The sequence below is a fragment of the Numida meleagris genome, chromosome 1 (genome assembly GCF_002078875.1).
Source record: "Numida meleagris isolate 19003 breed g44 Domestic line chromosome 1, NumMel1.0, whole genome shotgun sequence".
NCBI classification, from domain to species: domain Eukaryota; kingdom Metazoa; phylum Chordata; class Aves; order Galliformes; family Numididae; genus Numida; species Numida meleagris.
The window spans coordinates 107,258,339-107,272,109 of record NC_034409.1 but is presented as its reverse complement, the minus strand read 5'-3'; the positions used below and the strand labels follow the sequence as shown (position 1 = coordinate 107,272,109).

The 13,771-nt window shown below is 43.6% G+C and overlaps 1 protein-coding gene across 4 annotated transcripts in view; it reads right to left on the bottom strand.

Annotated features, from left to right (window-relative positions):
- UMODL1 (uromodulin like 1) overlaps positions 1-13,771 on the bottom strand; it is a 48,181-nt gene that overhangs the window by 19,122 nt on the left and 15,288 nt on the right. For all 4 annotated transcript variants that reach the window (XM_021406312.1, XM_021406318.1, XM_021406322.1 and 1 more), the window contains 6 exons: positions 12,922-13,176; positions 12,376-12,488; positions 10,254-10,473; positions 6,840-6,977; positions 5,218-5,898; positions 2,340-2,452 (listed from right to left, as the gene is read on the bottom strand). In XM_021406312.1, coding sequence (XP_021261987.1) covers positions 2,340-2,452; positions 5,218-5,898; positions 6,840-6,977; positions 10,254-10,473; positions 12,376-12,488; positions 12,922-13,176 — 1,520 coding nt within the window. The remainder of the gene's footprint in view (positions 1-2,339; positions 2,453-5,217; positions 5,899-6,839; positions 6,978-10,253; positions 10,474-12,375; positions 12,489-12,921; positions 13,177-13,771) is intronic.

The following is a 13,771-nucleotide window of genomic DNA, read 5'->3' as shown; positions in this document are numbered from 1 at the left end:
GCTACGTCAGTTCTAAATGAGAGGTCACCTTGATAAGGCATTGCCAGTTATTAGTTTCATACTGTGTGTCAGATGGTATTTAAGACACCAGAATTCAAACCAACCTTTTGTATTCAAGAATGTAATGCACATCAGTGAATGCATTCTCAATTCAGACTTTTTGTATATCTGGTTTGTTTTCCTGAGGGCAGGCCCTAGTTCTCATGATTTTCCTCTTGGCTGTAGCAAAAGAAGACTTTCTTCTGCACCCCATGGGGCAGCGCAAAAACACTTTCTTACCCTTAGCTACATTGTTCTTCAGGTGCAATACAAGCAGGATGATGGAGCTAGTCTGGACCATGACAGTGCAAGTTGTCACGTCAAGTTATTATTTAAGGAACAGCATTTCTTTTTGCTGTGCTGCCAATTTAAACCACGTGGTATTCAAGTGCTGGAGCAGCTCCATGCTGAAGACCATTATACACATTAAGACTTATAAATCCTCTCAATTGTAGATGGTGACTCCAAAGAGATTTAAGTAAAATCTTCAGCAAAATGTATTTAACTGGAACCTGAGAGTGCTTTTAAAACCTGTGAAACTTTCCCTCCCTACTTTAACAGAATCGATTTCTGGCCCTTATAATCTGGACGAGAAATATGCAGACCTTCTTTTCCTGAACTTCCCTTACTTTGGTGTCTGGAAACACATTTGTAATAAAACACTCATGGCAGGTTTTGACAAAGTTCATAAAATCACAGAATTGCTAAGGTCAGAAAAGATTTCTAAGATCACCTAGTCCAACTGTCAGCCCATCTCCACCATGCCCACTAACCATGTCCCTCAGTGCCAGATCCACACAGTTCTTGAACTCCATCTACTCCCTGGGCAGCCTTTTCAATGTCTCACTACTCCTTCTGAGAAGGAATTTTTCCTAATATCCAACCTGAACCTCTCCTGAGGTTGTTAGAGCTGTAGACAGTGACTCAGGGGTAGATGGAATCAGCACTAACACACTTCACCTGTGGCTGCTCCGCAGAATTGGAATGCTAGAAAAAGGGGTGGGTGCCTCATAATCATAAGTAGCCTTTTTTCACTTTGAGAACTGGGTAAAACCCACACAAAGTCTACTCAGGTTCCTTTATGTAATCATGTTACAGATTCTCCAAACCTACCTGGATCCATAATTTTCTGGGTTAAGGCATCCGAGTAGCTCACAAAGAAAATACATTCATATCAGCCCTTTTTAATAATGTGCTATTGTAAAATAGCCTCAGGCAGCGAGTGATGCTGAATGGAAGTGAGGTCAGTGGAGAGCTGCTCCCTCTTCATTTTGCTAATCACGTCCCTTTCACTCTGTGGCTGCTTTTCTGTTGTGACAGCTTGGGGCCAAAACAATGCGGAGAAAGCTGTGGTGTGTTAACACATCCAGAAAAGTGCAAACCAGTAACAACCAGTGGGAAACCTATATGATATCCAAGAAAACACCATGCACAGCTAAACAGAGCACACATTTCCCTCCTTACAGTGTTCTCCAACTTCATGTTGGCCTGACCTCTGCCTGACTACCAAGAGTTGCCGGCGAGTGTACTGCAGAAAGCTGTGTTTGCTGTCAGACTGTAGCTCTGACCACAGTGAGAGGCTGAGGAGACCTCTGCAGCGTCTGAAGAGGCAAACAATGGTCAGTAGTGGATCTATCATCACAGCTATCAGCCCTCTGAAAACAGAGAGAGAAAGCAATAAAGCAGCCCAGCATAACCAGAGGTTTTCCAAGCACAGACGTGTTTGAGCGAACATCAGCAGGAACACGCTTCTGATAAATTAACTGAGAAATGAGAAGAGCAATGCTGTCAGAGGCAATACCCAGGCATTAAGAGTGTGCTAAAGGAGGAACTGACATGGCTGTGTGCTTTGATGTCATGCGCTCTAATTAGAGGTGAGGGCAGAAGTGACTTCAAAAGAAACCACACCCTTTGCAGATACAGGGATACAACAAAGGATGATTGGAAGGAATGTCAGCCTGTGACAAAGGGTAATAACGATCACACCGTTCATTAATACACTGATGCACAGGGCAAGGTTAATTCAGCACTATGCAAACATTCATTAACATTTCACCGTATCCCTGGAGGACGTAAATAAACCTGTATAACCAGACATAGGAAGCAGAAGAAATGGAGGCTCCAGAGAATCTCCAGATCCTTGTCTCAGCCTAAAACACTGCTGCAGGCTCACTCAATGGGAGTCAGATCTCATAAGTGCATCAAGGGATGCACATGTGACATAGACCCTTCATGGGAAAAAGATCGCACACGTGGTTTCACTGAGGCAGTAGAAGGTCACATCCTTCTTAGCCACTTACTTCATCGACAAAGAGCTGTGCAAAGTTTTGATATTCCTCACTGCTTGCATTGCTAAAGCCTGGTGTGTATTTCACATTTGTTATCCGCACCACTCCGTTAAGTTTCTGGACAGCTGCAGAGTTAAAAAAAAAAAAATGACAATTTTATTACATATTCCAAGGTTTGTAGCCCAGGGACAAATATGTGACAGCCCCAAGCATGCCTGGCCACACAGAGTATGCACAGCTGCCGAAGATCAGCCATCTAAAACACAGCCTTAACACAGGTGTGCAGCAGCAGGGCCTAATTTTTTTGGCCTCTGGATGCCTCTCAAGAAGGACAGACCTCCCATTGGACTTACAGCTGTCAACTCTGCCTCAGATGCTCTGGGCCTTCTGAAATGTTTCTCTTCGGCAATGCTTGGGCACTGAACTGCTTTTCCAACCTCAGCTCCTGTCCCAGCTCCCTCTACTCATAATGGCGACGCACCAGCCCCTCCAGGGGGCAAACCTTTCCAAGGCCTTCCCTCCAGCCTCAGAGGAAGGCTAGTCAGCTGCCTGCGACTAGACTTATGCATTTTAGACAGTGTAAAATGAGATTAATCCAACAGAGTATACATATCCTCCCTGAAGCTGTGTGCTGAATCACATTAAAATTATCTCAAATGTTTTAGGTCATTTTTTGATATCACTAGTTTTGGCATTCTTACCACAGACACTGAAGGTGATCACAGACAGAAGAGAAAGCACTTCTGAAGACATGATTCGTATCTCTAGCATCCTTTATTAGCTGACCAGACAAGCTGACTAATATTACCCAATCCTATGACCATTGCCACCCAATTAACTTTATGGTGTCTTCTGTCTGCTAACAAATTACTCCTAGATTTAGAAAGTTCTAACACAATAATATCATTTATGAATATGGGATAGTCTTCACAAAAGACTCCAAGAACCCTACTACTTAGCTAAGAATTCACCTTAAAATTGCTTCTGAATCAAGTTACCAGTTTTACTTTCTGTTGTACCATCTTGCCTTCCTCCCTACATATTTCTGTCCTGATTTCAAGAGTGCATAAGACACTAATATCCAGTCCTGATACTGTCAGACTCCTACACTGAGCTTTACTCTCCTAATTAACTGATTTTTCTGAAGGAGCAAGAATGGAAAAGCAGGACTCTGCAGAGACTGCGTGGATCACACTGCATCAAAGTTGGTTCTAGTCATACTGGAGACAAACGTTTGAGCTGGGACAGGTGCTAGAAGAAAATAAATTGTTATTGCACAGGAGAGAATAGTCATGCCTGCTTAAAGAAGCCACAAAAGAGGGTTCCTTTATTCCAACATACTTCTAATCCCAAAGGAACCCTTACAACCACCACCACTGCCAGCAGCAAGATCAAAGGATTGGGGTTTGCTTTCTGCTATGGATTGTCCTGCCCTCTAAGTGTAGGTATTTAGGAGATAAACCACATTCATTTATCTAATGGAGAGAGGGGAAAATGTTCTGAACAATTTTAAAATGGAAAAATATATATATATGTGAGTGTTTTAAAGACACAAACAGACTACGAAGGGTTGGCTGTTGACCTTCCTGGTCAGAGATGTTGCCACAAGGAGGAGCTCTATATTAAACTTCATCAGATGTGGAGCTTTGACCTTTGAGTTTCTTGCCTCCAGCTGGTGGGACACCACTGTGGTGTTCCTCCTGTTCCCCAGGAACAAGAAAGAAAGAAAAACAAAAAGGCTTAAGCAGTAAATGGAGCTTTTCAATTGAGGTCAATATTTTGTTGGATTCAAAATTATTCTTTCCTTCATTTGGCCAGCAAGCTCCCAAACCAGTTACTTGCCTTGCTCTGTTCCCTGGTCTCGCCAATCCAAGGCAGCAAAGGATACAATGTGAAGAAGAGAGCCAGAGCAGAAAAGAGGCACTGGCATGCCTGCTGCCCAGGACGGGAGATGTGGACTCTGTGGCACCAGTAATCAGGACTGGTGATGTGCTGGTGGCACAAGAGAAGCTGGAGAAGTAGCAGAGCTGGCTTCACATGGCCAAATTCCTCCCAGGAATAGGAGATTGTAGGGCAGGGGAAGAGACAAGAACAGAGAAATGTGGTTTGGGGTCAGGAAGATGTGGGAGGTGTGAGGGAAAGAACAAGGACAAGCTGAAACAAAACATAAATAGGTGCCAGTAGCTAACACCCTAAAGAAAAAATATCTTCAGTGATGAGCAGACATGGCAGTATCTCTATCGCAAACAAAGCCATAATTTAAGGATCAAATCTGAGTCTAAATTTGAAATATGATTCAGCTCCAATCAACAGGAAAACCCATCTAAAGAGATGCACTACATCTGCCCAAACCCAAGCAGATGAAGCCCTCCCCACCAGCCCAGTTACTCTCAATTACAGCTCTTGGAAAAATGGCTCACAGGTTGCCACACAGCTCCTGGAAATCCCATGGAAGATTTGCAGAGCTCTGCTTAGTCCATGCTCCATGAAGGGTAACAGGAGGGCAGTGCTTTGCCATCCTGGGTTTCTGACATAACTGTGGGCTGCTGCTAAAGAGCACACAGGAGAAACTGAGACACACAGCGGCAGAACAAGCAGTATATATTTCCATGAGCCACACTCAGCATGCTGTATGATTTGCTTCATCTGATTTGGGAAGAGGAAGTGTAACATCAATAAAGCTATCACCTGAAAGTGAAATTATTTTGATACATCAATTTAGAAAAAAAGTACCAATTCCTGCAAGGAAATAATTCTGATATAGACAAACTAATTTCAGCCACCTTCACCCCAGATTGCTGAGATTGCATCTTTCTGGACTCTGGGTGAAGTTTTCCTTCTCTTGCAGTCATATTGCCATACACACATGCCCAGCTGGATGCATACTCACTGTGGTTCATGGCTGGGCTCAGCGTTGGGTTGGGAGCCAGGGAGAAGCCTGGCAGAGCTGGTGCCCCCAGGGCCGCGGTGTGATTCTGACCCCAAGAGCTGTTCTCTCTTCTTGTCTGTGTGTGTGAGTTGAGAGTGGCACTGAGAGTGGGTGCTCCTGCATCACCTGTGGCTGGCAGAGCTGTGATGGGAACATCTTGAGAGTGGGCTTGAGGCTCTCCAAAAGCTGCATGACTTCCAGAGATACCAAAGGCTGTCTCATTTGATAACACTGGCAACAGAAAACTATGTTGCTCTTGCTTGTCTGCGCCCATGGATGCATTTGTGAGAATAGCCACTTGCTGCAATGTGCCAGGGGAAGACTCAGCCAATGAGCTCTGCTGTGATGAACTCATGGTGGTCTGCTGCTCCGCAGTCACGGCTGTGGGGCTGTTGTCCATGGCCATGTGTGGTGTCAGGCTTTTATTCCAAGAGGCTGGAGGAGCGTTGGTGGGAGAGTGATAGGGGAGTGCTTGCCTCTCACTCAGGAGCAGTACAGCAGGGTGGTGTGTGGTGGTGCTCATCTCAGGGTCTGCAGTGATGGTGGGGAAGGCAGAGGCTGCAGGGCTTGCTTCAGGAGCAAGCTGTGTGCTGCTTGCTACTTCAAGGGCGGTTCTTTCAGTCAGAAGGCTCACAATCTCACCTGCAACACAACAGATGTAGCACTGGAACCTCAAACCAGACAAGGAGGCATCAGAGCATGCTGTGTATGACCTGGAAATTGGGCTGAGACCACACAGCCATATGCAATACTTTACAGAAACAGTGGATATTTGGATATAGCCACAGAGATACCAAAATAATATTTCTCTGCAGTTGGTCTTTATACTAATCAAGGAGTTCAGAGAGACTGCATGCAAAGATGTACACAAAGGCAGCTCCAAAATAAATGCCTCCTATTTTATTATGGTGGCCCATGACTTCAGAGGTGGATGTTGTGATAGAGGCAGTAGAGGATGAACCTTCCCACTAATATCTCATTACATTTTTTGCTGTGTGACAGATGGCAGCAGAGGGGCAGTCTGAGACAATGGCATCTGACATGGAAGTGCAGATGAAGCAAAAGTGTGCCACTGAATTCCTCCATGCAGAAAAAATGGCATCCACTGATATTCATCGATGCTTGCTGAATGTTTATGGAGACCAAATGTTGGATGTGAGCACAGTGAGGGGTGGGTGGTGTGTTTCAGCAGTCATGACTGTGGGTCATCTCTGCTGGTGCAGATTTTTATGAGTACAACATGAAGGCTCTTGTCCCTTGCTAGCAAAAATGCAGAGCTAATGGTAGTAACTGTGTTGACAAATAGTGTTTTGTAGCTGAGAATTTGCTCTATAAAATAGTGTTATTGTGCTCTTTGTATATGTTGTAGGAGAAAGGTTGTTAATATCAGAACAACCAATGTATGAGGTCCACTTTCGTGTTTAGAGAGGTTCTCCTTTGGCCAGAGACTCCAAAAGTGCACCTCTATATACTTTGTGTGCTATATGAACAGTTGCAATAAAAGCGCAAGTAGAAAACTACAACTTATTTCAAATTTCCATGGCAAAAGGAAGTCTTGCTCTTCCATGGTAGTCTTTGCTCACCCTCACAGTTTCTTCCAGGCCGGGATGGATTGGTGTCCATGGTTGTCTTGCATCTGCAGAGGTATGAGCCCATCAGATTGATACAATGTGCAAACACGGAGCAGTCGTTGTCGGTGCGAGAAGCACATTCATCCCAGTCTGTAAGATCAAAACCAGAAGATCAGTCAGACAGCCCCTATCTGCATTGAGCTGGAAATCATCACAAGAAGTCCTTTATTCAGTATTTGAATTTAAGAATGTGATCTGTCATTTGCATGACAGACAAGCTCCAAGTAATGCAGAATTCTAACAGTGTTGCTGTCCTGTCACATAAAGATCAACCTTCGTCTTTGTACACTTAAAAATATTTTCTCCGGGTACTGATTTTTTCAGACTTTTTTTGTTGTTTTAGAATTAAATGCTTACTTGTGTTGAGAAAAATTTTGTATGTTTTACTAGGGCTACCTAGTAAGCATACAGTTCTGCATAGCATACCTCCATTAGCAATGGATAGTTCTATTACCACTAGCTATCATGGGCTAGAATAGTAAATAAAGTCTGAATCCAAATAATTTTCTGCTTCAAATAAAAGGTAAATGCAAATAATAAGCACTCTTCATCTCTTAACGGAGGAAGGGCTAGGGGCAAAAACTCTTTTTATAAATTATGTATTTTCACAGGTAACACTATACAAATGTGATTCTCTTTGGGGTACTCTCAGAAAAGATGTCCTAGCTCATCAAGGCATCAATATGCTGTAAGGGTGTTCCTTAAGTCTAATTTCCACCACTTTGAATGCATTAGAGATGCTTCTCCCATGGGGTCACAGACCAGTTTTATGGCTGAGTGTTTTCACTCCTGAAGAATTTTGTCTGGAGTCTCATACTACCACTCGCACCCTGTTCCAGCAAACAGGCAAAGGGCAAGTTAACACTTTGCATATGAATAATCCCAGTGAATTCCATGTGACCACTCCCTGTGTGCACTCACTTGTGCATATACATCCACTGCCTCTGGGTAGAGAGTGAAGGAAAGCAGAAAACTAGTCTGAGCACCGTGTCTTGGGTTAAATAATTTTGATCAGAGGCTCGAAAATTGGTTTGAATAATGTGTTATCATAAGCGCTTGTTCTGCAAACATGCAGAGATTAATCACTGTGATTATTTCTCAGAAACAAAGGAAAGCCCCAGTCTAGAAACAGAAAGCACAGGGCATGTGTCCATGCACGTACAGGCGTGCATCTCTGTTTGCACACAGGCTTCCCCTTTCCTCCCAGTTAATATTTCTGTTCTTTTCTCCTTCTTCCCCATTAGATAATTAGTCTATCCATGATCGTTTCCATTAGGTAATTCCATGTGATTGTGGACAGCATCTGGCTATTAATTTACAGACTGAACCACTCAGAGGGAATGCAGGAGCATGCAGGACTGACTCAAACACCAGCAGTGGAAGTGCTCTCCCTCATGACTTATTGTGCCACGAGGTAAATGTGATTCCTGATGGCTTCAGACACCACCGGAGAGATGCTCCAATGCTAATGCCAAGTAACTTACATTCATTGGCTCCACTGGCTTTGAGGGTTTCAATTCCCATTGCTTAGCAGGGCTTTTAAGCAGACTTCAATTCTGAAACCACATTCAACTACACATCAGGCCAAACATTGATATTGTCTCCTCCATCTTTCACAGTGCTAGCACATGCACTTGTACACATGCACACACATACACACACACACACTTCCTGCACTTGCCATATTGTTTTACTTCTCCAGGAATTGGCTCCTGGTGCTACTGAGGATATGATATTGCATTATCAACCTTGGTCCTGACTCCACACAGATCCCCTTCTCTTTCCTTACCATGCCTCACACAACAGACAGCCTCTTCAGTGTCTCAGTTACTCTTGGCAGGAAGTTTCATAATTGCAAGAGACTACAAAGAGGGATGTAACTGCTTCACTCCCTGCAGTTGTGCTGTCCCTCCTGACTTCTCATCAGAGCAGTTCCAAACCAAAATCCCTGCTCTGCCACTGTCACTAAGCCAAGAATATTAGCCTACCGATGGCCAGGCTCCACAGAGGCTCAGGTGGCATTGCTCTACATGTGTAAGAGGAACTGTGTGGTCTTACTACCACAGGGCACACTCCAGGATTCTCAGGGGTAAGGAAATGATACAGCCTGCTACACAAATACTTCCTTGAGTCTCCTCCTTGGAGATCTTCAGCAGCTGCTTGGACATGGCCCTGGGCACCCTGCTCTGGGTGTCCCTGCTGGAGCAGGGGATGTGCCAGGTAGACCCATAGGTCCTTTCCAGCCTCAGCCATTGTGTGATTCCATGATTTCTCCATGCACTGCACTCCTTGGTCTTATTTTCCACATTTGACTTTCAGAAACTCATGTCAAACTAATGCTTCTTTGGGGAGAGCTAGGAAATAGACACCTTTATTCCAGTCCTAAGTAAGGTAGAGTGAGGAATTTGGCTGCACTCCTGGATAAGAGTGCTGCTACTGGAAGCCATCTGGCTTTCTGCAATTAAAAAACAGTCCCAGAATATTGCCTTCTTCTTCACCACTTCTGCACACTCCACAGGACACTCAGACTCTGTGTGCAGCCAAGAGAATATCAGTAATGTTTGTAAAGGATGTTGGCACACATCTGCATCTTGCAATTCAGTTCCTGCTGGCACTGTGATATTTGTAGGCTTCAGGTGCAGTTTCTCTTCTGTTTTTTCCTGTTCTCTCTAACCTCCATATGCTCTGCAAGCTCCAAAGGGAGTTTTCCCTAATCACAGCAAATAAGCTTTTAAGGGCTCAGTGCACTGAGAGAGAAGAATAGCCCATTCTGTTGACTTTGGCAACTCTTTGAGCTCCGGCTGGCTCTGCAAGCTGGGAAACCTGAAGCCAGAATCAAGTCCTTTGTAGATAAAAATGGTGATTATTGAAGATCAAACAAAGGCCCAATTTAACATAAATTCCGTACGTGTTTCTTCAGTCCTATTCACTGAGAGGACATTTGGGAATTTCTCCAGCTAGATTTCCTAAACCCTGGCCCAAGTACAACTCCACAGCCTTGAAGCGCAGAACTGTCGAGGGGGCATGAGTATCTAAAGGCTACAAATACTCCCAAGTAATCCCATCCGCACTTCAGGGCAAGGAAGATATGGCAAACTTTCCACAGCTGACAAAAAGTATAGAGGAGAGGAAAATTAATGGGTAAACCATGGGTTCCTCTGTTCCTTAAGCACCATGGAGGGCAGTGGTGCCTGCAGGTACCTGAGGACACCCCATGCTCCTTCTAGGCTTTCCCTCCAACAAACCACCATAAGCTCCACACACTTTGTCTCCCTATTTTTCTGGAAGAATGCTGGTGATGCTGCACACGATCAAAATATCAACACCTTTCTGCTATTAAAATAATAATAATAATTTGAAAATTACCTTCGACTGTAGAATTCTGCTGATCCACCAAAAGTACCGAGCCATTGTACAAGTATGAAAGCATTGGGGCAAAGGTGGAGGCATTGACTGGAAACTCAGGATCCTGCACTGCTATTCTGAGTCTCACAATGATGCTCCCAGCTTGCAGGGATTCAATCTGCACTTTCAGTTTCCCAGATTCATATAAAGCGGAAATGTTGGGTGGAAATGAATTCCGAATCTGAGCAGAGTTGGAGAAGCACTGAGAATTAGGAATCCAGCGGCAATAGCTGCTGTTTAAAACTGAGTTATAGTGGTACCATTTCTAAAGATTTATATTCACAAACACTAGTAGGAAATGTGGTAAAAATGAAAGTTTTAAAGCATTTCAGATATTATTTAGGCACATAGAAGTATGGATCTCCTTGATGCACTCTTACCTCCTTCCAGTACTTGAAGGGAGCATATGAACAGGAGGGTGTACAACTGTTTACATGGGTTGATAGTGATAGGACAAGGGGGAATGGTTTTAAACTAAGACAGGGGAGATTTAGGTTAGATATTAGAAGGAAGTTTTTCACACAGAGGGTGGTGACGTGCTGGAACAGGTTGCCCAGAAATGTTGTGGATGCCCCATCCCTGGAGGCATTCAAGGCAAGGCTGGATATGGCTCTGGGCAGCCTGGTCTAGTGGTTGGTGACCCTGCCCATGGCAGGGGGGTTGAAACTCAATGATCTTTGAGGTCCTTTTCAACCTAGGACAATCTATGATTCTAGTCTTACAAACCAAATTCCATTCTGGTTCAGGTGAGCAGAATTCCTTCTGCCCCTACAAATCATGCTTTACAAGGTAAGCTTGCATGCATTACACCCTTCAAGTCAGCTCTGGCAGGTCACACAAGCTCTGATACATCCCAAGGCCCTCCTGTATTCAACTATATAGGAAGTGGGGAAGAGCTCCCAGAAGCTGGAATTTTGTGATTTTGGCATCTGGCAGCTACAGTCCCTCAGGAAATATCTAGAGAGTTTGGCACTTAGCATAGGCCAGGGGCTGTTCCCAGTAGGCAGTCTGAATATGACCACCGTACACTGGAAGACCCAACTGCATGGATGTAGGCTGAGCGTGTGTTTGAGCTTTTTATTCCGATCTCCAGCTCAAAGCATGCATTTGGGTATGCAAAGCAGCACTATAAATCAACCCAGCTTTGACCCCATTCAGCCAGTTTGCTCAAAAAAATCCTACAAACAAGCTATTTAAGTGGTCTACATTCAGATCTGGGTGAGGACACTAGAAAAAGAGGAAAGAGGAAGACAGAAGGGGATACCATGCTCCCAGTGCAGAAAAAAACAATACAGACAGACATTATTCCTCTTCCTTCCAAACTTCACAATTCTGATTGGGTCTGCATCAGCCTCAGAGGAGATTCACTAACAAAAATCCTCCTGGGCAACAAAAGCAAGAAAATTGTAGCTATGGAAAATAAAACCACATCAAGAGGTTCGACTTGAAATTTCTCACAAGTAAACACCTCTTCTGGGCTGTCTTTGGAAATACAGCTCCACTGTTGATGTGTTTTTTTCCCCTCCAATTTATACTGACATATGTTTATGGTTTGGGAAGCTGAGAACTGGAAACAGAGCTGATGACTGAGGCTTCCTTGATGGCTGGCTATACCTGAGCATTGATACTGGCTGCACGTGTGCATGCAGTGAATGGGGCTGGAGAAGAAAGACTGACTCAGTCACTTTTCCTTAAAGAGAGCTTTGCAAGCAGTCCAACGCTTACTGAGAGGACAGCACTGAAACGAATGCCAGCAATGTCATTTCAATAATCCATTAAAAAGCCTCAAGTCAATTTAGTGAGAGTTTACCGCCAAAGATCCAAGAAAAGGAGTCCCTGTGGCATGCCTGGATTTTTAATTCCTTTATGCTTCTGTAAGGGAAAATTCTTGTCTCCATTGCTAATAAGACCAAGGATTTGATCTCTTTCGTCAGTTGGATTTTGTGTTAATTACAAAGAAAGGTCAGAGGAAACAATGTTATGGTTTCCAAGGGTTATTTCAGCTGGGCACAAAATCCATCATTACCTTAAATAAATTCTAAATTGAAGAAAAATATTTTACCCTGAGATATTTCAGCATTACCTCCGTAAGTAACAGTCTTGAAAATTCTTCATATGCTGAGCTGCTGGCATCATGGAGATCTTCAGTGAAGTTGTAGTTGAGAATCCTCATAGTAACACCAAATATCTTAGCCTCTGTAGTACACAACACCAAAACACACAATGACAAATCAGAAGAGAGTAGGATTCAGTTAAAATGGATGCACTCAGACCAAAATCTGAAATGGAGAGAGCCAGCAGGAGCGTGGTGTCAGTCAGCATACCAGACTCGGGCACAGACTGGGTAAAGTGATTAAATCTGAAAGTGAATTTCAGGCATTTTTTAGGCCCAAATGTATACCTGAATGTGCAGGTATTAAGAGAAATATAGCTGGATAAAAAAAACTGGTATTCAAAAGATCACTCTCCTCTTTATTTTTTGTTTGCTTGTTTGTTTGCTTTTGCTGGGAGGTGAGAGAGTTTGGTATTGAACCAAGAAAATAAATCCAATATTCTGCTACAGCCTCCCATGCATTGTGCAGATGCACTTACATCAGGCCCATAAAGGTATATTTAAGTGGCTATTTACCTGTTTTAACATTTTGATGGGAGAGGATGGATTTTCCACAGCTTTCATAGCTGATCTCTATTGAATACATCACACCTGCTTCCAGTCCAGACACATCCATTTTCACCTCCTCTGTTTTCAGGTTTTTTACAATCTCCTTGTCCTTGAACACTAGGACTTGGAAAGTGTGGTTTAGAGTAGATGTGACATGCCAGGACATTTCAAAGCTGTTGCTGGTAACGCCGAAGATTCGATGGTTTATAATTGCAGAGGGATCTGTCCCAGGAAGAGTCATCACATCAAAAACAGCATTTAATCTTTAAAACACTGCTATCCCAAATCCATTATACACAGGCACTTTGACAGTCAATAGGGGAAGCTCCTCTTTACATCATGTCAAAACAGATTTCATCCCATTCACAGTACAAAGTTCACTCATCCATGAACCATCCCACTAGAGTAATTAATTATTGGGTGTTTATTGCTTTTATTTCCCTTCATGATACATATTTGTGTTGAATCAATAGTAACACTAATAATCTGACAGAGAGCTGCAGGTTCCAGCAGCAGAAACAAGTTTGTAAGGGTGAATCTGTGTACTCTACATGAGTTTACACCTGCTTTGCTTGTCACTTAAATCATCAAAATGCACGTCCTCAGGCAAAGGCTGCCTTGATTTATGCCTGGAAAAACACCACAGACCGCAGCTTTTACAAGCTGGGAGCAAAGTAGGGGCATGTATTTTAGCTATTTATGTCATTCTAGTCCAATGCCATCACTGTCATGTCAATGGGAAAAGACAGAGCCCTTCAGAGGTGATTCCCCTCTTTGAAGGAGTAGGAGGTATCTAAATGGGGCAGGGTGAACTACC